Source organism: Tenrec ecaudatus, chromosome 18, assembly GCF_050624435.1.
Source record: "Tenrec ecaudatus isolate mTenEca1 chromosome 18, mTenEca1.hap1, whole genome shotgun sequence".
NCBI classification, from domain to species: Eukaryota; Metazoa; Chordata; class Mammalia; order Afrosoricida; family Tenrecidae; genus Tenrec; species Tenrec ecaudatus.
In genome coordinates this window covers 11,176,493-11,201,123 of record NC_134547.1, presented here as the reverse complement: position 1 = coordinate 11,201,123, position 24,631 = coordinate 11,176,493, and the positions used below count along the sequence as shown (strand labels likewise).

Genomic DNA, 24,631 nt, shown 5'->3' with positions numbered 1-24,631 from the left:
ATTTGTTTCTCTAGTCTACCCAAACTAATACACAATTATCATGAGAAGATGTTGACCATTTCTTAGAAGGAGAAAAACCAGGCTTCAGGTGATATGACAATATTACCATTTTGGCAAGTAAGATAGAGGCAAATATGCATATGAAAATTCAAGAATATAAATCTAATAGCTAACAGTGTGTTGTGGGTATGTTTATCTTCATTGATGACTTTGTGTGGGTTTTTTTTTGTGTGTGTGTGTGTTCTTAATTACTTTACAACAAGCATGTTTCCCATGTAATTCTAGTTTCATATTTTTCATTTTAAGCACAGTTTTTAGAATGCCTAAGACAATTTTTCTTGGGAGCCCTGCTAGTTTACAAAGTCTGAGTGTTCCTTTGGCTGGGTTGCAGCAGGTAAAGGGGGAGGTCTGAGGGTGGTGGTTTTGCAGAAGAGAAATGGCAGGGCGTGGACTTGGGGAGGATGCACAATGTTGCTATGAAAATATTTGTACATCATTTTTTGCTCACAAGTATTTTTCTTTAGGATTGGCTCTTAGGGGATTTGCCGCATCAGAGTGTATGAACAAATAATAGCTAATGTTGATCAAATGATAACTCTATGCCAAGTACTGTTTATTTCCTGACCTATGGGACAAACAGTACCCGCTTCCACTTTCTGCCTCAGAGTTAGTGGGAAGCTCTTAGCCCACTTTTAGTTCATGCGGCCATTGTGTGGGGGTCTGCAAAATTGCCTGACCCTGAAGAGATGGGCCTTATTCCATCCACCCTAGCACCAGAGATCCCTAGGGGACATTGTGGAGGGACCACAAGGCTCTGATGTCTGGTCAGAGGTGTCAGCCATGGTAAGAAAGGACTTTTAGAGGAAATGGCATTGGAATTGGGTGTTGGGGGTAGCAGGCTTGAGGGGTCGGTGGAGTGTGATGTGAAGCCTGGGAGTAGAGAGCCAAATGTGTGCTTAGGCAGGCTAGATGGATCTGGCATTGCTGGGTTCTTGGGCTGGCAGAGCAAGGCAGAACCAATATGGGAGGCTTTCATGCCAGCCTTGAGTTATTTTTTTTTTCCCCTGTCAGATTTTGAAAATCCTGTCAGTGGAGTTCTTTAATGAATGAAGGCAATGGGGATTGAGGGGGGATAAATTCAAACAGTGCAAGTAAGATTGTTTGACCATCTGTTATGCGCCAGGACCTATGCTACATGCTTCTGCACACGTCCTGCCAGGTGGTTTAGGGATTAGATAAAATGAAGTCAGAATTATTATCCCTATCCCAAGATAGGTAAACTGAAGTCGAGAGGGATTCCACCAGCTTGCTTTGGTCATTGGTTTGGGAAGTGGCAGACCAGAATGCAGACCCACATCTCCATACTCAGGGGTGGTAGTAGCTGGCAGTCATTTCTGAAGGAGCGCCGGCCTGGAGCAGTTAGCGTCTTGGGAGCTAAGTGGTGGCGCTGGGCTTTGTCTGAAGACAGAGTCCTTGAAGGGGTGCCAGTAACTAGACAGGACTCAAATCTAAAGAGACTTGAAACGTTGAGTTTCAGATTTGGTGTGTCTGGGCCCGGGTGAAGGAGGAATGGTTAGAGTCCGTAGTAGTTCTTCAGAGGGCACAGCGGAGTGTCAGGGCGTGGGACCCTTTTGATGTCCCAGGCTGGATGGGTGGACTGCCTGCCTCTGGTCAGAAGTCTTGCCTTTCCTCCAGGGTGGGAAGTCCTCTGGGAGGGCTGAAAGCCTGCCCTCCACCCACTGGGATAAAGCTGGCGACCTGTGGCCAACCCTGCTCCTTACTAGCTCCTTTGTTAATTACTCGGAGTGTTGGCTACCCTCCTGCCAATTTCCTCCTCGCCTGTTCACTGGGGCCCCATGTGTGCAGGGTGGGACCGCTCCACAGAGTTTTCAAGACTGGCACACTGCCAGGTCTGTCTTCTGAGGTCCGTACATCTGGGTAGGTTTGAGCTACCAGCCTTTGGCTTAGTAGTTCAAAGCTGCACTGCGAACCACTCACCACCATTGAGTCAGGACTGATCCACAGCGGCCCCATGTTCCTTTCACCCTAGTGAAGTCGAGTTGTACACTTGGAAGAGTTGTGTCTGCCAAGTCTGGTTGGGCACAGAAGGGCCCCTCAGATAAATACAATGGTGAAGACTCTGAGACCCATAGATGCACCTTTGAGAGGAATCTTGACAATAATCTCCCTCGCTCCCACTTTATTCTTTGATTGTAGCAGCGAAGGAAATCTGAAAAGTGTGTAAGTTCCCATCCTTATTTTAAAACCTTGGTAATTGGAGCTGATCAACTCATTATGGTAGTAGCAAGCTCATTAGGCAACAGAATCTGAATTGACACGATACTGTTTATGGTTCCTATTAATCCTTCAAAGCGAGTAATCATGTTTGCTGCAGAAACATGACTGGGTTTCATTAGCAGAGGATGCAACTCAGGACCTCATCGCAGCTGCTTTGTATGTAATACCAGGGAGAGCCAAGCGTCGGTAGAAATCTGCAATAGAAAAACACTGGCGTTCTTTCATGACCTTTTAAAAGTCCCCTTGTATATGCTACAAACTCCATATTTTCTTTTTAAATTTTGAAAAATGTAATTATGAAAGACTTGGATTTAGGAGATTTCAGAGAAGGTGTTTCGGAATGTACTGTCTCCTTTGGACCTTAGAGTTCGTGGGCAATGTTGGGGGATAACTGACCCCTGGCTCTCCCTTTTGAGCTTCATCTAGATGGAAATATTTCCTGCACACAGGAGAGAGGGCCCCCTCTCACCACTTCGTCTCGTACCCCACAACCCCCCCCCCCCCGGCTTCCTTATAATCCAGAATCCTTACTGCAGCTTGTCTCTGAGCCTTCCTGGGGTGGCCCCTCGTGAGTTCCATCCATTCTCTCTGTTTGCTGTCCGTCCGTCTCTGTCCCTGACACTGTCTGCTCCTCCTGGACTGGGGTTGTGGTTGTGTGTGTTCTTCCCCCTTTTCCCTTTTCTCAGATTTCACCTTCAGGGTCCCTCTGTCCCGGGGATCCTGCCCTGCTTGGTGTGTATGTACACCCTTGTTTTTCTGCCGATCTGCCTGCCCTGCTCTCACGAGATACTTTGGTCATGGTTTGCTCTGGGCAGGAAGGCTTGATGCCTGTCTCTTTCCTGGTCTTGGGGCTGCTATCTTTCCAGTCTCTTTCTGTCAGTCTGCGCTTTCTGTCAGTCTGTGCTTCTGCTCTTGAATACTTCCGCCTGTGTCCACTCTATCCTGTACCACCTAGTAACGGCTTTCTCTGTGCCTCACAGGCTTCGGGCCTCCCGGGTGCTCCTGGTCGGCATGAAAGGCCTCGGGGCAGAAATTGCCAAGAATCTCATCCTGGCGGGGGTGAAAGGACTGACCATGCTGGATCACGAACAGGTGAGACATCTGTCCTCATCCTTCCCCACTGTGCAATTTTGTTGGGTAGATAGCGAAGCCCCACCACCCCAAGGTGTGGTGAGGGCCAGAGAATAGCCCTTGGGAAATTCGGAATAACCTAGGGGCCTTAGTGTGGTGTGGACTCCACTCTGGTCAGTGATTCTGCTCCAGAAGGTCGGAGAAAAGGTATGTGAGGAGATTTTGCTGGATTTGGTTCCAATTGGGTCAGCGAGGCTGCACTCAGACTGCCTAGCATAGTGTCTGGCAAGTGACAGATGCCATGATTGCTGGTAATTATGTGGCATGGCACTGTGTTGTTAAGATAGCAGTACCCGGCCCCAGGGTCACTCTCTGACCTGGCTTTTTCCCCAAGGTGAAAATGCTTCTTTAAACACAGTGCCTTATGCCATTTCAGGAGCCAAGGTGGTTTAACAGTGAAGTGCTTAGCTGCCAGCTGAAAGGCTGGTGGTCCAAACCCACCAGCTCTGCTCTGTGGGAACAAGATGTGGTCTCTCTGCCTTGGAAATGCTGGGCAGCCATCTTGCAGCTTTAGGGTCTCTAGGAGTAGGATTCAACTCTACAGGGCAGCGAATAGTGGCTTGGAATACAGTTTAGTTTATTTCTTTTATATAGAAAATGTTAAGTACATATAAACAACAACACATGCTGACTTATAGCACTCCTATATTGGACGGTGTAACTGCCCCTATGGGTTTCTAAGACGAAGTCTTTATGGGGGAAGAGAGCTCTGTCTTTCTCCCAAGGAGTGGTTTCGAAGTGCTGACCTTAGAGTTTGCAGACCAACACATAACTACTACACCACCAGGTCATACATACACAAGTGGAATATTGGATGCCCTCTCTGCCTGGCTTCTTTTATTATTTCTCTCATATTTATTTGTCTCTGGGACAGTATTTCAAGGCAAATTCCCCAAATGATGACATTTTAGGGGGAAAGCTTCAAGTCAGAGAAGTCATTCATGCTTATTATACTTTGCATCTTCCCTGGTAGGCTCTGAGCAGAGTTTTGCCTCATGTGAAGTAACTAACAGGCTGAGACTGAGCCTGTGGGGAAAAGTCAATATTAATGAAATATTTTAAAGCCTCGCCTTGTTTGGGGGTTTCTGGAGAAAAATAATCCCTGGAATTATATTTTGAAATAGAATCTGGCCGAAAAATGAAGAGAAGCGTGGGTTGGCTCACTTAATATCACAGTCACAAATTGATACTTGAGTTGAATTTTAAAACCTTGCGAGGAAAAAGTAATAAATTCCTGCAGGCCAGCCTTGTGCTGTCTGCTCAGGCATCTCCCACGCCACAGTGCCCCCTAGAGGCAGGAACTCACCTTCAAAAACCAACCTGCTGCCATCCAGTCAATTCTATCTCAGGGACCCTGTAAAACAAGGTGGGTGTGTTCCCGTTGGTTTCCGAGACTTGGAGTCTTTTACCAGGAGCAGAAAGCCTCGTCTTCCTCCCACAGAGCAGCTGGTGGTGTGGAATTACGGGCCCTGTGTTTAGCCCAACACGTAACCCACTGTGCCACTCCTTGCAGCTCACCAAGAGCCTGACTCAAACCCTGCTGCTCTCACCTTGATTCTGAATCCTAGTGGCCGTGGGCGGCACAGCAGAACTGCCCCATTGGATTCCCAAGGCTCTCTCTCATCTCTGGTAGGCTGCCACACCTTTTCCCCAAGGAGCAGCTCGTGGGTTCAGACAGGTAACCTTGTGGTTAGCAAATGAGTGCGTAATCACGGTGCCACCAGGGTTCCTCTGGAGCAGCAGTTCTCAGCCTGTGGGTCGTAACCCCTGTGGGGGTGGAACGACCCTTTCACAGGGGTTGCCCCATTCATCACAGTAGCAAAATGACAGTGATGAAGTAGCAACGAAAATAATGTTATGACTAGGGGTGGGGGTCACCACCACATGAGGAACTGGATGAAAAGGTCGCCGCATTAGGGAGGTGAGAACCGCTGCTCTAGAGGCAAACATTCCTGAAAGAGGGGAAGAATAAGACCTGCACAAGGATTGTGCCACGGGAATCTGAGGGTGGGGAAAGCCTGTGAAACTGAGGCTAGAGTACTGTGGCTGCCTCTGTCAGTTTATCAGCACTGCACCTCAGTCCAGGGAGCCTGGTGGCCCAGTGGGTTAAGCGCTGGTCTGGTAAGTGGAGGTTACTGATTTGAGCCCACCAGCTGCTCCCGAGAGAGAGACAGAGAGAGAAGGCAGTCTGCTTCTGTGAAGATTTACAGCCCTGGAAACGCCATGGGGCAGTTGCGCTCCGTCCTCTAGGGCCATTAAGAGTTAGATTACCGAACAGCGTAGGGTTTGGGTGGTTTGTGTACCCGTGCAACAATGCGAATGACAAGCTTCTTGTCATCCATCCGTCTCTACGAACTGGGAGGACCTTGCACTCGGCTTCAGCCTCAGTGCTGCTACCTGGTTTTCAGAGCCTGACACAGTGGCTGGGTGCTTTGGCTGTGGTTTAGAATATCTGGAGAGTCCAATAGGGAGTATTTAAAGTCACTGCCTGGGAGCAATCTGGGTCCCCTTGGTCTCCCAGCCTGGCTCCTTTCAGAGCCGGGACTTCCCTCAGTACCCTGAGTGCTCTTCCTTAGGGGCCAGTGCTACTCCAGCTGGTGCGTTGACACATTCAGCAAGCTCTGAGGGCCCCCTAGTGGCCACCCTGAGGTATGCAAGGGACGGGCTGCACACACACACACACACACACACACACACACACACACACACACACACACACAGAGCGTTGGTTCCTGCTGTCCAGCTTTTCTAGAAACTCTGAGAGCCCCCGGACTCATAGGAAAGGCCTGCTGGGGTTGTGTTGGCAGCTGAGGCTTAAAGAGCAAGGAGGACCTTGAGCAGGTGTACTAGGCATGGCGCATTACCAGTGGCAGAAAGGCACAAGCCAGCATGCTAGGGCTGGCAAGTGACCTAGAGGTTGACATTTGCCGAGTGGGAAGCCCAAAGGGCAGGGGCTGGGAAGCAGATTGAGAGTACTGAGGTGGAGCGAAGAGCTGCTCCGAGCTTTCTGTGGTCTCTCGGAGCTGGGGATGGTGGGGATGGGGGTGGCAGAATGATTTTATGTGGGATCAGGGTGGCCTGGTCAGCTTTGGCTTTGGTGTAGGTCACACATTGCTGTGGTCCAGGGACACAAGCTACAGGGCAGCAGCCCACTTAGAAAGTGACAGAGCTGTTAAGAAGTGCGCGGATGTGAGAAATGTGCAGGCAGTGGGATTGCCCGCAAGTGGATCTGGGAACCCTGACAGAGTATCTGGGGCCAGTGAGACCCCCATCTCCACCTCCCCACTGTACGGATAGGAGCACCCCAGTGAGTGGTGGTGGCCAGGACCCAGGCAGTCTGCCTCTACTTCCCTGTTGGCTGCTATCAAGGAACTAGCGAGATGGCCAGGCATTCTAGCCTGGGTGTCTGGTGGGCAGTTGGTGGCTCATCAGCAGGCACACAGGAGGGCTCAGCTGGAAGGGCACAGGCAGGAGACAAGCCCCACGGGCCATTTGATAGAAAGAGGACCTGAAAGGGAGGGAGGCAGGGGTCGGTGTAAGGCATGAAAAACATAATAATTTACAAACTATGAAGGGATCTTGAGGGAACGAGGGAGGGAAATGATGGCAACATATTACAAATGTGCTTGACACAATGGATTTATGTATGGATTGTGATAAGAGCTGTAAGAGTCCCAAAGTAAATTGATTTTTTTAAATGGAATGTGAATTGGAGGGAAAGAAAGAAAGGCGACCTGGATAGATCAGACTGAAGCTGTAGGCATGATTGGGATAGAAAATCAAGAGGTGTGGAAGTGGTTCCTGGAGCGATGCAGGGTGAAAAGATGAATGTCCTGAGCTGGGACCTTGGAATGACCACACCTAAAAGGTCTTGGCATAGGGATCAGAACAGCCAGTGGAGGGGACAGGGAGGCAGCAGCAAAACCAGGAGCTTAGAGGCCAAGGATTCGGGTCTCTGGACCAGTAACAATGGCTGACTTTTGCCAAGTGTATTATTATGTCCATTATCCCAAACCCAGGTAAGTAACCTGTTTCAAGTCACACATTAGGTGTGACTCATTTTCCAGAGCTCTCGGTGAGGTGACACTCATCTAGAACACCTTACCAGAAGAAGCAGGGCAGGGTGGGGCAGGGTCCCTGTTCAAGAGGCTCATTTCCTTGAGCTGGAGGAAAAGGGCAAGGACCAGTATGTGCTGGTTTGGAGGCAGAGGTGACTTCTGGCAAACTGTGTCCTTGGTGAAGCAAGTTCATTTGCAGGCATTGCAGGTTAAATTAGGTGGCTGATGGTACAAAATGCTCTGCGGGTAGTACATTGTCCTGGTGGCTGCCTGGTGATGATGCTGTTTTGTCTTTGAGGCGCTGTTCTGTTGCCATCAGGCATTCTGGGTAAAATCCCACTGTGCCAGCTCCACATGCTTTTTCCCGAGTATGAGCCATTTGTAGGCAGGGTCTTGGTCTCTTAGACTACTGATGTGCTTACTAACATTGTTATTTCCATGTCATTTTGTTCCAAATTACAAACTGAGATGGAAGAAGAAAGCAGACTTTTATTTAGAGTAAATGATCGTGTGAAACACAAGGGGGTGCTCTTTAGCCATCATTGACCAGCTTTCTACAAGCTTTCTGTAGCAGCTCAGGAGGAAAGACAATGGGGAGTAGAGGCAGATTCCTCTTGGTACAGTAATGCATGCAGTGAAAGGGGGTGTTCAAGCTGGTCCCTCAAAAGGCAGAGGGTCGTTGTTTCTGAGCCTTTCTTACTTACAGGTAGTTATCTCATCGCAGGTCTCTCCAGAAGACTCTGGAGCTCAGTTCCTGATCCGGACTGGGTCTATTGGCCGCAACAGGGCTGAAGCGTCCTTGGAGCGAGCCCAGAATCTCAACCCCATGGTGGATGTGAAGGTGGACACGGAGAACATAGAGAAGAAACCAGAGTCATTTTTCACTCAGTTTGATGCTGTGAGTTTCCCAGGGGGCATTGTGTGTGTGTGTGTGTGTGTGTGTAGCGTAGCATAGCAAATGACCCCATAAGCCATGTAGAGCAGAGGATGCCAAGCGAATTTGGCCGACTGCCCTCTTTCAGAGTAAAATACCACTCAGCATGTCCCACTGGCAACTGAAAACTTTTGTGCTGTCGCTCCTAGTCCAGGAGTGTAGGTCTGCTCTTGCAGCCCCTCCCTGCATCACTCCAGTGGTCTCCCGGGGGCAGTGGGGCCCAGTCTGGACTCTGCCCCACACGGGAGCTTAGGAGCCTCACTTTTCTTGAGGGGCAAGCATGTGGATGCAGCGGTCCAGCCTGCTGGGACGGAGTGAGTCCTGTCCCCACTGACTGCTCTTCCCCCGCACCCAGTTTCACCAGGCGTGTTCTCATCTTCGGCGCTAGGACCCACTTTGTTGCCAGTGTTTTCTGCCCCAGCGTAACAGGTTAGGAAGGGGGATTGGTTATTCACGGTGTTTTATTTCATTCCTGCATCGCTTCACATAAGAACTTGAAACGATGGGGTCATCTGTTTTGTTTCTTTAAAAAAAAATTTTTTTTCTTTACTCTAGGAATACTTCCCATTTGGATACCAAATTCTTAATTTCTTTGTCCTTTAAATCATGTTTGGTCCATCGTAGGTGTCCCTTGAACCTTTCCGAACGAGAGGCTTGGTGTGTTCTACCTGAAGGCTGGAGGAGGGGGGCTGCCTTGTGGAACTGCTCCTCGGGCTCCCTGTGGTCAGTTAACTGCATGTCCTTCAGCGGCTCTGATCCTTTAGATTAACCCCTTGCCCCCTCACTGCATCCTTCTTTGAATAGTATCATATCGGTTGAGTTGGCACACGACATTCCAAAGATGCTAGCCATGAAACCAGCCTTTGTAACATCTCGAATGTCTACATTCAGCAGGAAATGTGTACAGTTTTCCACTTAGTCGTCTTGATCCGGATCACTCAACTTCTCCCCTAAAGACAGCATTTGTGCAGCAAAACCCAGCCATTTCCAACACTTCAGCTCCAGGAGACTCAAGCCAGAGCCCCTGAGTGACACTGCTAATCCCCTTGAGGGAATCACCCTGCATTGTTGCAGGCTCAGTGGGAGGTCACTTGGTCAGAAGGCTCTCCTTTTGTCTGTAAGTTCAGATAAAGTTTCACACCAGCATCTGTGGAAAAATAGTCCCGGCCGGACTTGTTTATCTTCTTTATTTTAACATTGCCATCAAGAGGAGTTTGAAAATGTTAAACTTACGACCTAGGAGTCCATTTAAAAACCTTGCTTTGCTCCTATAGTTTCTTCAGCGGACAGTAAATAAAAAACGTAGCAATAGCCCACGTAGCCTGACACTGCCCTTTTCTCTTGCTCTTTGCAAAGACTGGACTCTGGAGTGTCTGTTTATGGACTAGTGGAAACAAACGTATGGAGTGGCTGTTACTTTTGTGCAAGGCACAGTTGGTCTTTGGTGGCAGAAGAGTGTGGGTCTCCTAATGCACACCACCCCCATCCCCAAGGCCCCTCCCTCCAAAGCTGCAACTGTCCTTTTGTCTTTTCACCAAAGAACCTGTTGTACCAGTTTGGAACCTGCTTTCAACAGGTCCAGAGAGACTGTGCATTAAGGCACTACCGCCTGGGCTGTGGCTCCCAGTGCCTAGGGACTCAGCGCTCGTGCCCACCCCCCCCTTTTTTTGTCTTTTTGCAGGTGTGTCTGACCTGCTGCTCCAGGGATGTCATAGTGAAAGTGGACCAGATCTGTCACAAAAACAGCATCAAGTTCTTCACAGGAGACGTTTTCGGCTACCACGGATACACGTTTGCCAATCTGGGCGAGCACGAGTTTGTAGAGTGAGTGTTGCCCGGCCCAGCGAGGGATGGACAGCGCATTTCCGGAATTTAGTTGTACTTGCTTGGGAAGGAAGGAGCCAGACTGAGTGTGCAGATGATTCTACTTCAGGGTTGTGGGAGGCATGGCCCCTGCTCTCCACAGTGTAGATTAGATCTGAAAGTCAGCCCAGCATAGGGACAGCAGACTTCACAAACCATTGCAGTTGCACAGTGGGTATTTGATCCAGGTGTTGAAGCCCAGGTGGCATGGGCTGGGGAGGTTGTAAGCAATCCAGCTGTGGACAGCCTATTTTCAGATTGAGAGACTAACCCCAGTACAAAATAGGTTACCCTGGTTGGAGCCACAGGCTGGCCCAGCCAAGTGCTGGTGGAACAAGCAGAGCTTCCCGCCTCGGATGCTGAGGTTGCAGACCGTTGTGTGTAGTTCTCACATGATGGCGCCTGCCCGCAGTGTGTTTGGATTTGTAGCTTCTACATGAAAGATGGCAGAGGGTGTAGGATTGTAAAACTATGAATTGGTTTTTGGCTGCGATTTCTGTCCTGTTGTGGCACGCACCCCTCCCCCACCCCACCCCATCACCCCCACATAGGAGGAGGTAAAGAGAGGCCCTCTGTGGTGGAAGGAGCCAAGCTCAGTCCTCTTGTTCAGCCTCTCAGACAAATCATTTCATTGCATTGGGCCACAAGTGTCTTGCCTGTGAAAGCAGCCTACTGTGGTTTTAGAAAAATCCAGTCCTTCGAGCACATTCTAAACAGATAAGGCAGCCTAGTAGGGGAAGCACACCCGCTTGTTTTCACTTGCATCCCGTGTCAAGCAGGCCTGGCCCGCCCATAGTCGGGCACTATGTGAAGATGGAGGCTTTCAATGATTCCAGTGGAATATTTTTCAAAATAAATACTTCCACTTATTGAGAGCTCCTGATGTGCTAGGCCATGTGCTGGGTAACTTCAGTCCTTTCTCATCTTTCTATAACAATCCAGCCTTGGGGCTGTGGTTCCCTCAGAGCTGAGTCTGGCTGGCTCACTAAGTCCCAGAGCGGGGGTGGGAACTCCCCCTCTAGCTGCCCCTGCCTCGAACCAGCCTCTTCTGTGAGTCGCTGCTGCCACCTTATTCTGATGGCTAGCCCACCCTGCCATCCTGTCACCCCACCCCACCCCTTCTAGGGAGAAGACCAAAGCTGCCAAAGTTAGTCAAGGAGTTGAAGATGGGCCTGATACCAAGAGAGCCAAACTAGATCCGTCGGAGACAACTATGGTCAAAAAGGTATGTGCTTTGACCCAGCCAGATTGTTTCTGGGCAGTGCCTACAAAGTCTGTGGGGGTCAGGGGTCAGAGACCCTGGGGCCTGGTGAGAAGCAGGCAATTATGATGGTAAATAAGCGAGCTGGCCTAGAGAGGAATCTAGACAGCCGGGGCCAGTGCTCCCCCTTCAACTCAAGGGGGCGCTCGCTGAGCATCAGCCAGCTGTTACCAGGAGGAATTGGATTCCCATGACGCCAGATGTGTTTCTTCTAGAGAAGTCCGAAATGCAGGTCTTCTGTGTACTCCCAAATTCCCTTATCCTGGCAACCCCTTCAAATTGGCCTAGCTGCTTGAGGGCCAGCGCTGGACTAACCAGCTTGCAGATTTCTACACGGCTCTTCTGGTCTGTGGTCCATCAATTTGGGTCTATGGTCCCATATAGAGTCATAGAGGGTCACACTGGCTGTTGGTGAGCAAAAGTCAATACTTTCATTAAAAAAATTTTTGAAAAACAATTCAGGTAGAGAGACACTTTAGTGCAGTCCTGAGTGGCAGGCCCCGTGGCAGGTCATTGGAATTGCTTTTGTGACTTCAGAAACCGGCTTCTCCCCCACCAGTGACCTCTGAGGAAGCAGAGCTTTCACTGCTGTCAGATGTTGGCAGATGTGCATGTGTGCGTGTTACAAAATTTCACGGACCGTAATAATAATGATTTACAAATTATCGAGGGTTTGTGAGGGAGGGGAAGCAATGAGGAGCTGATCCCAAGGGCTCAGTAGAAAGAACGTTTTGAGAACGATGATGGCAACAAATGTACACACGTGCTTGACACAGTGGATTGGGTACGTATGGATTGTGATAAGTTGTACGAGCCCCATTAAGATGATTTAAAAAAACAAAACCCCATAAAAGTTCATGGAAATTCCCATTACCTTTTAATTCTGTGTCTGAAGCATTCTCCCTTATCCGTTGCTATCAGTGTAGGGAGAGGCCATTCAAGCATTGTCAGACTGTGTTGGGTGGGAGCCCGAAGTCCTGTGCTGGTGCGGGAGCAGGGGGTGGGAGCCAGGAGGTGCTGGGGCCAGCCTTGGGTTTGTCAACTTGAGAAGGGACATGAGCACCAAGCCTCTATTTACACAGGACTTTGTTGACTGAAATGTTGGGAAGGGGAAACAGCTGGCCAGAGTGTTAAAATTGCTCTGAAGGGGGGATTGGCCCCCCTCAAAGAAACAGCCAAACTGCAGCAAACCGCCCCAGGTGGGCTGCCCAGGAGTGTGTGTGGGGGGAGGGGGAGAAGGGGGGTCTTTCTCTTGGTTTTCCATGTTTGTATTGGAAGCGTGTGATGGAATATGTGTGATACAGAATTTTCAGCCCTGATTTTGGTGTCCCTTCACAGGAATGCAACTCTCCTGAGCAAGCCTTGGTGTTTTGGCCAAACCTGAGCCCTTCACTGTCTTCCTGTCTTAACAGACCAGCTGGAGCTGAATAGCCCCGGGAGTTTCTCGGAGGGGTGGGGGGTGGGGGAGCACGGGAGGGAGAAATTGTTAACCAAGGCAGACGGACAAAAGCGTCTTTGTGGCCCTGTCAGGGTATAAATCAGGCCCTCTCCCAGTAGTGTGACACTTGGCCTTGGTGTGAAGGGTTTGATGGCTTCAGGGCTGTCCCTGGCTGAGGGGTCTTTCACATTCAAATAGAGAGAGGGCCTGGCTTTGTTCCCCATTCACAGCTGGAAGCTTCCCTGGAGTCGCTCTGGGGGTGCCCGCTGGGGCAGATCTGGAAAGCTCTCTGGGGATCCACGCTCTGCAGCTATGAGGAGAATGCAGGCAGCCCGTGCAGGCAGCCAGCGGCCTTGGCGGCCGCTCCTCACCCACTTCAATTACGGGGCACTTGGAGTGACTCTTCCTCCCCGCGCCACATTGGAAGGTATCAAAATATTCCCCAGCTGGCATTGTTAGTCAGCTGCTGCTCAGGGCCGAGGCCAGCCTGGATTCCGACCCCGGCCTGGAAGGTTCCAGGAGATCGGACACATTCCTGTGCACAGTCCCCGGGATTCCTAACCCGGCCTTTGTGCTCCGGCGCTGAACTTCACTGGGTGTCACCCGGCTTGGGCCGAGACCGACTCACTGTTGCCATGTCCTCTCTCCCTTGCTTCTCATTTGACTGCCTAAAGCTAGGAGCCAGATGTCCCCAGAACCAGGGTTGGGGCACAGCCCTGCCTAGAACTGATACACAGCCAAGAGAGAAGCAAGTGGTCAAGGAAGGCTTCCCAGAGGAGGAGGTGCTTGACTTGGCACACGAAGACAAGTTGGCAGGTTCCAAAGCCTGGACTGGTGGCAAAGGAAGCACGGATGGCTCTACTTCCTCCCACCCTGTGCCTCTGTCCATGACCTGTGTCTCCCTCCATGACCGGTGCTATGACTCCTGGGTGCCAGCCAGGGTACTAGGTGGAGGGAGCGTGCCCTTTCCTGTGGTTTGCGTTTACAGTCAGCTAAAGTGAAGTGCCACTTGGTGGCCAGGCTGAGGTTGTGCTGGGCATGAGAGAGGTGGGTGGGGAGATTGTGTTAGGTAGCCAGAATAGGGACGGGATTGTCCCTCCCATGCCTGCGAAAGCCCCCTAGAGGAGGTTGGAAGGAAAGCAGGCGACCCCTACATACCTATGAAAGCCCTAACTGAGCATGCTCCAATTCTGAGCCAGGTAGGAGGTACACCTGGGCAGTCCAAACTAGACCCAGGCTCATGACATCATCCAGGTGGGCTCAACATAGCTAATGTGGTCAGCCAATAGCCTGCTGTGGGAAGGCCAGCCCTTTTCACCCTGCTCCTGGTCAGGGGCTGGTTGGAGGGGAAGGCCTCCCTACTCCTTGAGGGTGCAAATGAGCCGGGGGCCTACAGCCTCTCTCCTACCAGCACATCGGTTCTCAGCCTGTGGGTTGTGACGCCTTTGGGGGTCGAACAACCCTTGCACAGGGGTCACCCAATTCATAAAAGTAGCAAAATGACAGTGATGAAGTAGCAATGAAAATAACGTTATGGTTGGTTGGGGGTCACCACCACATGAGGCACTGTATGAAGGGGTCGCAGCATTAGGAAGGTGAGAACCACTGCCTCAGTACTGTCTGGTCCTCGCTTGGGCCGTTGTCTTCCCTCCCCCAGTTCCGCACATGTGGGCGCTCTGTTTCACCAGGTTGCTCGTGTCCAGCTGGGAACCCCAGCGTGGCTTCCTTGAAATAGCGTGTACGTTTTTTGAGACAGTAAGACCTGAAACTTCTCCCGTCCTTCATAACCCGCTTGGAGTACAAAACGGGCTTCGGCGTGAATTCTTTCTTGGATGAAGCCAAGAACGGAGGTATTACCGACTCCAGAAACCTAACAATTGAACAGGCACTGGTCACAAGCGCAGGCCCCAGCCTCACATCCCACAGGCTGTGCCCTCAGTTTTTCTAGGTTCCTTTGAAGTTGCCTAAAGCTGGTAGAGTACACAGGTGAAAGTTGAGGCCATCCTCGAATTCATAGTCGGGTAGCCGATTTTAGCTCACAGCAAGCTGATGGGACAGAGTGCACCTTCCCACAGTTTCCAAGACTGTCATCTTTACAGAAGATGACCCCTCATCTTTGCCCCATGGAGTGGTTGGTGGGCTTGAAGCCCGGGCTGAGGACTTTAAGCCCTGCACAACTGGGACTTGTAGCCCCAGCTGTATCAGTGGATTCTGGCCTACAGAACAGGTAGAAGTGCCACTAGTCTTACAGAAGCAGACAGGCTGCATCTTGCTCCGGAGTTGCTGCTAGTTGGCAGGCCTCTTTCACCTTGGTTGCTACAGTTGGTGTTTCCGAACTGAAAGCAATCTGTTGTAGGGGCTGCCCAAGTGGCTGAGATGCCCGGCAGTGGCTGCTCCCAGGTCAGAGCACTGGGAACACTGCAGGTGGTAGGGTCTGTAGTGTTGACTCACAACCATGGCAAGAAATGAAGCTTTCATTTCGCCTGCCCCTCTGCTGGCCTGGATGACAGGGCATTTAAGGCTGACACTGTTTTTACGCTTTCCATGAATTGCTGGGGAACTTCCACCTAAGTTGTGACTCAGTGCTTTGATTGCCCATTCTGAGCAGTTTGTTGGCTACTTTCTCATCTTCCCTCCACCCTTGTTAAAAGAAACACCACTGGCATCTGATTGGCATAGCTCCCCCTCTTTCATTCAGCACCCCAATGATTGGCTTTGAAGGGTGGCTTGCACTTGAGATTATTTGTCATGTCTCTCAGACTTTGTTGGGGTGTGTGTGTGTGTGTGTGTGTGTGTGTGTGTGTGTGTGTGTGTTAAAACCACAGAAAAATGTCCAATGTGCCAGTTTCTTCACCTACAATTCAGGGACATTGATTGCATTTTTCAGGTTCTCACTCTCCTTTCCCATGTTATTCCACCGCAATTAACCTGAATTGGATGCCCATGAACCAGAAACCGTCACCCCGAAAACCACTGATAATGTTGGGTTTTTGAAGAGTTGCCTACCTCGTCTCTGAGGCCGTACAACTACAGCGAGACGTCACCGAGGCTCATCAAGCTGTGGCGGGCAGGTGGGCTTCGTATCTCTCCGAGTCTGGCCAGGCGTCTGTGGTATCTCCTGGTAGGTTCCGTATGGGCAGGGGTGTGTGGCCTGCTTTGCTGACTGCCGTGCTCCTGGCCCCGTGCCTGCGCACCAAGCCCAGCCAGGTGCTGTCACGTCCATCCCGACTCAGAGGGAGTGCCCCTCTGGTCAGAGTATTAACAATGAAACTCTGCCTGTCATATCCAATCCCAGGACTCTTTCCCGCCCTCCCTCTGCCCCACCCCACCCCAGCTACCACCAGGCTGCAGATATCTTTGTGTGGCTTAAAAAGGCCCCTGAGGGGGCAGCTGTAAACTCACAACTTGGGATGTAGCTTAAAACTCCTTAGGTGACATTTGAAACATAAATTAAGAATAATACAGTGAAACCTGCAGGAGCTGGACCCTGGGTCAGGCAGAACCTGTCAGAGAAGGCAGACTCCCTGGCCTGTCACTAGGCAGGATGCCTGCTAGCAACCAAAGCACCTGGGCAGAGGAAGAAAGCATGTGAGGCCTGGGCAGAGGGCTGTGCCTGCGAGTTCCGGACTCACAGGTTTCATTGTAGGAGTCAATAAAAATCCCATAACCCATCACCAGTGTGCCTGGGAGCAGTTGAGTCCCCCTCCTCAAGGTAAGCATTCTCTTCCCTAGTGTGTCTTCCTACCTATATTTCCAGGGGTCCTAGTGGTGCAGTGGGTTAAGTGTTGGACCACTTACCAGGTCATTGGTTCACACCCCCAGTCTTGTCCGAGAAAGATCCGACAAGGTCACTATGAGTTAGAATCGACTCGAAAGTAAGGGTTAGGCAGCTATATGTTGGTAGGTAATAGCAAATTGTCTCGTGTGCTGCCTTAGCAGTTCGAAAGCCACAGTTGCTCTGTGGGAGAAATGCTGCTTTCTACCCCTGAAAGAGAGTTACAATCTTGGAAACCCACAAGGGCAGTTGCACGCTGTGCTGCGGGTCAACAAGTACAGTATGTGCCTGCTTTTTGACATCCCCAGAAGAACTTCCTGCATGTGTCTGGCACTTTGTTGGAGAGGGTATTGGTGTCTGTGTAGTGAGTAACCACATGTGGCTAATTCACCGAATTAAAATCACAGTAGAACACAGTTCCGTGGTCTTGCTGGCCACATTGCAGGTGCTCAGTAGGTGACTCCTGCCATCTGTAGTGGACAGGGCCGCTCTTGATTGTTCCCACGCTCACAGAAAGTTCTCTCGGTGAGGCTGCAGTTTTTCTTGGCTGTACAGGGTGTGGTACTTGAAAAACGCACCCTTATCTCCTCTCTTCCATGGCTGGACAGCGCAGCGGTGAATATTGAGAGGCCGTGTGTGTGTGTGTGTGTGTGTGTGTGTGTGTGTGTGTGTGTGTGTCTCATATATCCTTGAAGAAGTGGCAAATCTAAGGGAGCTGCCCCAAGAGCAACGAGCGGGACACGGGGAAGGAGGGGTGCGTCTCTGCATACGCCATGGTGCTCCAGTTTCTGTTCCAAAGCCAGCAGGAATGCTGCATCAGTTAACATTTTGTGGTTCATTGATTCCCCACTCTAATGCGGGAGAGCATGGTGTCCGATTGTGGTTTTCACTTGTTGGAATGCTTGTTAAAAACTGTAGACTCATAAGACCCGCCCACTCATTCTGAGTTATTGTTTGGTCTGATTCTATAAAATGGGCTCCCAATTCCACACGTGGATAAAACCGAACGAGGCTGGAGATGAGGACTCCTCCCACCTGCTCGTGTTTAGCTTTGGCTGGTCTGTGCTATTCATATGATGCTTGGGGTCCCAGTTAGTGTAAACGGATGCTTGTAAGTGCCCCATTGAGTTCCTGTCACCTCGCTAGTAATCCCAGAGGACCGAGGAGACCTGCCTCTCAGGCTTTCCAAAGCTGTGGTCTCTACAGAAGCCAACTGCCACATCCTTCTCCCCCGGAGTGCTGCTCCCTGAAGCACTCAGGGCCTCGGTGGGTGACCCCTGCAGTTCTTTTCTGTCCTGTGGGTTCTGTGAGTGTAGAGCTGAGTAAGCGTGCATGTGGTTCTGTGTTCTGCTTTTTCTCGCAGTGTTCTCCCCTGAACCCTTCACAGCTCCTCTGGAAAGTGCCGCTGTAAATGGCCGTGCACTAGCTCCGCGTTCTGCTTTGCCATCCTTTATTTAGCCCGTCTCCTGTTGCATGGAGGTTAATTGCGGTTTTCCACTCTTCTCAACAGCTCAGTCCAACCCCCTAATTTGATGGCTGATGTAGTATGGGGAAGGTTTCAACTTTAATCATTACTGATGGCCTTTTCGCAAAAGCCAAGCAGGCGAGGTCTGTCCAGCTCATGGGTGTTTGTTGAAAATCTAGTTGCAGTTGCCTCAGCACTGGGCCCCCTGCATTAGGAAGCTGATCCCCACCGGAGGGAGAGGAGGGCTGAGAAGAGTCCTGGGTGATTTGTTATTAATCTGAACCTAACATCCCATCCAACAGAAGTGCTTCAGGTTCAGAGGGAGGGAGGAAAGAGACAGACTGAGCATTGTGGCCTGAGGGGTGGACAGTGGGAGCATGTTGCCTTGTGTGTGTGTTAATCTGGGTTAACTAGAGAAACAAACTCGTGGAGACTCATGTGCAAAACAGTTTTATATCAAAAAGTAATTGTATATTAAGAAAATAGCCCAGTCCAGATCAAGTCCATTACTCCATATGCCGATATTAGTCCATATGTTCCTCTTTAGACTCACACAGCCATGAAATGACGCTGAATGCAGGAAGATCACAGGCCAGTGGGTGGAGAGTCCTATGGATCCAGTGGTGGTGGAAGCATCTCAGTGCTGGTGTGGGTCTCCACATGGCTCCTCCAGCTCCAGGAATATGGCTTCATCAGTATAGCTCCATATGGCTTGTCATCAGGAATACCAAGCAGAGAGGAGTATGTCTGGCCTCCATAGCACCTCCCAAGTGAGGTCATCAAGCTGCGACCTGATTGACAGGCTAAACTTTACCCCTTCTCTCTTAATAGTCTCATGTTGACACCAGATGATGTAACTACCACACTTAACCTTTCCATTGGTGTTTGTAGAGATAAAGAGAGTTGGTGCCAGGTGCCCTGATCTCCTGCCAGACAACCCAAATTTCTCCAGCTGATACGGGCTCTCTCCCCAGCTTCGTGATTAGGAAGGGCCTGCAGGCTGGCTCGGTTGCCCACACTCAATACCAAGCCCCTTGCATCATGCCCAGTTTCCTTGTGGCACAGAGCTCCCCAAGAGTGTGCAGATTCTACATGCCATCCTGGCCTTCCGGCTCTTGGGAGGAAGAGGCGTTTGTCATGGACTGGAACACGGTATACTTCATTGAGCACACATGCTTATAAGTAAAGAATGGTACATGGCCCTTTGTGCTCTTGTTCCAGGCCTGAAAGGGTTAGGGGCAGGCTTTCCTGTGATGGCCAATCTCAAGCAGGCCCTGCCCCTTAGTCATAGAGGTCCAGTGGGTGGGTGGTCAGTGAATGCACACAAGAACTCTGAGAGTCGTTTGTGTTTGAAACCACCAAGCCCTGCTTTCCCCCTTCGCTGGCATCTCCAGACGGTGCTGGTGCTGCTGGCCCGATCTGCGTTTTAAGGCTCATTGAGGAGGGTCTGGCACCCTGTACCCGGCACTAAATGTCACAAGGCTGACCAGATGTGACTTACAGTTTGGGTTCCGACAGACCCTGACCTCCCATTATTCTTTGAACACTTCCTTTTCTGGCCTAATAACACCACAGACTCTTCATGCTTTGCTGCTGTTCACAACCAACACACACAGCCTGGCCTTCAGAGTCAACAGTTGCTACACAGCGACTCTGACATCACTTACAGCTACTCTCACCCCCCTTTCCCATTGTGCCTTCCCTGTTGACATAGGCACTTTGTCTGAATTTCCTTAGTCTCCTGAGGTGCTGTGCTCACTTTGATCCCAGAGAAAGGATCATTCTGCTCAAGGCAGACAGGTTTTCCTAGTGAAGTTACACTCTTGTTTGGTTTCATGCAGACTTGGTTTGAGGTTTAAAGATGAACAGTAGTTTCAGGGTTTCCACCAACCTACATGTGTCCTTAAGAAGTCGAGTCCAGGAGAATTAGAAATTCCTTTCTGCGTTCCTTCCCCTCCCCCACCCTCCATCATCATTCTTCTCTAGAATCGTTGATCAAAATGGACCTGTGTTGACTTGTTGGATGTTCTGTCTAAGAACCTCTAGATTGTTGTAGCCATTGGAATGGTGATGTGATGTAGATCTCACAGGACATGTGACAAAGGGCACCCCACTCTGCTGTGAGCCTCAGCCTGAGGGCATTGAGCTTAACCCCTACAGGTCAGCAAACCCAGCTCCCAGAGGCACCCCACTCTGCAAGCCAGCCTCCTGCACAAAAGCACCATCTGATACTTGCTCCTTGAGCTGACACAATCCATCACTGTGGCACTGGGTCCTGGTTCTGTTCCTGCTCCTCAGATGGCATAACTCATCTGGGCCCAGGAGGCTCACTGCACAGGGATCTTGGGGTCCAAAGGATGTGCTCCACTCCTAGCTCTTGCTGAGAATGAGACCCCTTCTGCTTCTTCTCAGGTTTCATTTTATACATGACAGGATGACATTCCCAGGAATCCTGTTCGCCATTACTAATCCTATTAGTATCCCCCCCCACCTTCTTATTAGACTCACGTAGAAAAAGGTCATTTGGTGGGAGTTAGAGACTTTGGCTAGAAGAACCACATGAAATAATGCACTGCCTCTGCAAGTCTGTAATAGTAGTAGCCAAGCACCATCTAGTTATTCATGGAGGCAGCGGTTAGCCCACACATTCTATAATAGCCTGCTCCTATTCCTGACTCTCCTATTTGCTCCATTACTTCAGGTGGATGGAAACCAATTCTTTTTTTTTTTTAATCATTTTATTGGGACCTCATACAATTCATCACAATCCATCCATCGTGTCCAGCACATGTGTTGCCATCATTTTCCAGACATTTTCTGTCTACTTGAGCCCTTGGTATCAGCTCCTCATTTCCCCCAATGCCTCCCCCAATCTCTCTCCCTCACAAACCCTTAATAAGTTATAAATTATTATTATTTTTTCATGTCTTACACTGACCAGTGTCTCCCTTCACCCACTTTTCTGTTCTCAGTCCCCCCCCCACACACACACACACACCTTTCCCTTACCCTCATTGGCCCTGAGGGTAGAAACCAATTCTTGTCCTTCATAACTGCTTGCTAGCTGTCAGACCACAGACACATGCAACAAACAGACTAGGAGGTAGACCAAAAGCATTAAACATATTAGCGCAGTGAACTGGAATGTCCCGGGAAACCCTGACCCTACACCTTCAAACCAAGACACTGAGTCTTGTGCGGCATTGGTTGTACAGAGAAGCCTCAGCAGCTGCTCTGATAGAACCAAACAGGCGCATAGTGACCCTGTAGGACAGGGTAGAAAGGCCCCTGTGAGTTTCTGCGACTGTGGGTGTTGATGGGAGCAGAACGGCTCGTTTGCCTCCTACAGAGCGGCTGGTGGTGGTGAAGTGTAGACCTTGTGACCACAGCGCAATGTGTAACGGAACCACTATACCACCAGTGTGCCTGGCGGCTCTGATAGACCAGTCACGGGGTTGTCCACGGGTTCAGTGTTTCACGGATGTGCTACGGCCCCATTTGGTAAGCAGCCGTTTCTCCCAAGACTGTTCAGTGAGGGCGAGTGGTCCCCAAAATCTGGGGGCTCCTTGTCCTCAACGTGCCATTGCTATGGGGTCCTCACGGAGGGTATCCCCGTCTGACCTGTGTGTGTGTTCCAGTCTGTATATACATAGATTTTAACCCAGCTCTATATATGGACAATAACAAGCTCACAGCAATATCTCCACCAGGTTTATTCTTTCTTAGAACTTTCTCTCAATACCCTTACTTCTTATTTATAATTCTCTTCTCTAAAACTGCCTGCCCCCAAATAAAAAACAAAACAACCCTCCAGACTCACTGCCATGAAGTCAGTCAAACTTGAACAACCCTGCAGGGGCGCCGCTGCCCCAACTCTGCCGGAGTAGAAACCTGGCTTCCCCGCATTCTGCCCACCTAGCCCTGAATGCCACCACCCACCACTCTTCAGCCTGCCGACCCCGATGGCCAGGCCACTGTTGTGTCTCCCTCGTCCCTGTGTTTGAAGCCCAGCAAATGGTGTCGGGACTGGGAAGGGAAAAAGGAAAATCATTTTCTTCATCTATTTCACTTCTGAATGGGTATGCGTGCGTGTGCCCACATATAATGCCCCTTGTTCTTTTGTAGAATAGAAAACAGATGGTTTTTATTTCAAGTAGAACCCAGATAATGACATTTTTCAAGAGGATTTGATTCCGACCAGGTCCCCACTGCTCTTCTGGCCCTAGCGCTTGTGCGAGTCGCTCCTGCACAACCTGGGCGGACGCCACTCCCTGGCCCGGCGTTTCCTCTCGTCTCTTATGATTTACCGTCTGATTGTCCTCCAGCATCCTCCTCAGGGAAGTCGTTCCTCTGCTGATACATGTTCAGCTTTCTGTTGGCCTTGGCTGGCTGCTAGAAGGCGCTCATTGATGCTCGCTTGGGTAGGTATTTCTGTAGTGAAGACCCGGTCCGAGTGGAAGAGCCGGGATGGAGCGAGGTCTTTAAGAGCTTTGCTCCCTCAAACAGCCTAGTCGTCTTGGGTCCCAGCGCCCAGAGGAGCACTCGGCAAGTGCCAGTGAGTGTTTATTGGATTGCGACGGGCTCCGGCTTCTTTCAGCGAACAGTAGATCTCAAACGATGACATTTCTCTGAGACGTGACTTTGAGCCCACACGTTTGATTTGTAAGCATCTTTGCCTTTGTTCCCCCCCCCCCCCCAACAGAAGCTGGTCTTCTGCCCCATGAAGGAAGCCCTGGAGGTGGACTGGCGCAGCGAGAAAGCCAAAGCGGCCCTGAAGCGCACCGCGTCGGATTACTTTCTCCTCCAAGGTGAGGGATGGGCTGCACAGCAAGGGTGGTTTTTTAGGTTTTGCTGTTGGCCGGGCATTCTCTCTCATGTAACATCAGAGTCAGGGGAAACCCTTCATTTGGTCTCTGTGGTTTCTTAATAACTTTGCTTTGGCTTTTTACTTTTGTTTTTTGATGAATTGAACAGCTCTCTAAAGTAGACCCGGAGATAACAGTGTCATAAATCAAGCAGCTTCTCTGCACCCCAGGTCCCTTGTCAGAGGCTTCCTTGACCTCAAAACCAGTCAGACCCCTCAGAAGGCGTGCTGGTGGATTCTTTTGTTTATCTTCTTCCCCTTACTAAGGAGCCTTCTTTCTTTCAGCCCTTTCTTCCTGTGACTCTGGGCACTGAGCTAAGGAACTGGTTGGCTTCCTGTTGTTCTTCTGGTGCCTGGCACTTTTTAGTGAAAATACATGTATTTGTGAATTATGTATGCGTTTCACAAAATATTTTTCATGAATAAGTGACCATTAACTGGGCGCCAACATGAGCCATTGGGGGGGGGTGCTAATAGTGTTCGCGCTTCACCAACAGACCCAGGCGCAGTTAGGTTAAGATGAGGCATATTCTCCAAGTTACCCAGCACCTCTTCAAACCTGAAATGGAAATAACAGCTTGTCACAAAAATTAGTGACTATCGCTCTTTGAGGAAGACGCGGCCGTCATCCCGCCGTGCTCCGCTCCCATTCCTGACTCACCAGTGTTCGCTCTCGCTGAGGAACAAGTCGGTCAGGAAGCGCCCCGCCACCATGGCATTTAAGGACACCGGAAAGACACCTGTGGAACCAGAGGTGGCCATTCACCGAATTAGAATTACTCTGACCAGCCGCAGCTTGACATCCTTGGAGAAAGTGTGTGCTGACTGGATCAGAGGGGCTAAGGAGAAGAACCTGAAAGTGAAGGGACCAGCTAGGATGCCTACCAAGACTCTGAGAATTACGACCAGGAAAACTCCCTGTGGGGAAAGTTCTAAGACCTGGGATCGATTCCAGATGAGGATCCACAAGCGTCTCATTGACTTGCACAGTGCATCTGAGATCTTGAAGCAGGTCACTTCCATCAGTATTGAGCCTGGAGTAGAGGTTGAAGTCACCATTGCAGGTGCTTAAATTAACTATTTTAATCAATTGATTTATCTGTTGGTTAAAAAAAAAAAAAATCAGTGACTATCACCTGCAAGGGAGCCCTGGACGCATAGTGGTTACACGTTGGGCAGCTGAGCGCAGGTCAGCAGTTCAAAACTACCAGCCGCAGTGCCAGAGAAAGATAGGCTTTCTATGCTCACAAAGAGTTAGTCTCGGAAACAACGAGGGCAGTTCTACCCTGTCCTTACTAGGGCCGCGGTGAATTAGAATTGGCTCGATGGCGGTGGGTTTTGGGTGACCCTCAAGTACTGCGCTCCTTTTACAAACTAACCCATATAAGACCCAACGGTCCACCGTGATTTCAGAAACAAGATGAAAAGCTCGGGCCAGATAAAGGAGTGGACGGACGGGCATCGAATCATCAGAACAGAATGATGAACACATTCTCTCATATGGACGAACTTCGCCATTGTGGCTTTTGTTCAGTGGGAGCCTA

At 50.3% G+C, this 24,631-nt stretch overlaps 1 protein-coding gene across 1 annotated transcript in view; it reads left to right on the top strand.

The window, feature by feature from the left end:
* Window positions 1–24,631, top strand: part of SAE1 (SUMO1 activating enzyme subunit 1) — a 58,365-nt gene that overhangs the window by 13,566 nt on the left and 20,168 nt on the right. Inside the window, exons 2-6 of the mRNA XM_075538025.1 lie at window positions 3,279–3,390; window positions 8,212–8,385; window positions 10,103–10,245; window positions 11,410–11,509; window positions 22,926–23,031. Of these exons, the coding sequence (XP_075394140.1) occupies window positions 3,279–3,390; window positions 8,212–8,385; window positions 10,103–10,245; window positions 11,410–11,509; window positions 22,926–23,031 (635 nt within the window). The remainder of the gene's footprint in view (window positions 1–3,278; window positions 3,391–8,211; window positions 8,386–10,102; window positions 10,246–11,409; window positions 11,510–22,925; window positions 23,032–24,631) is intronic.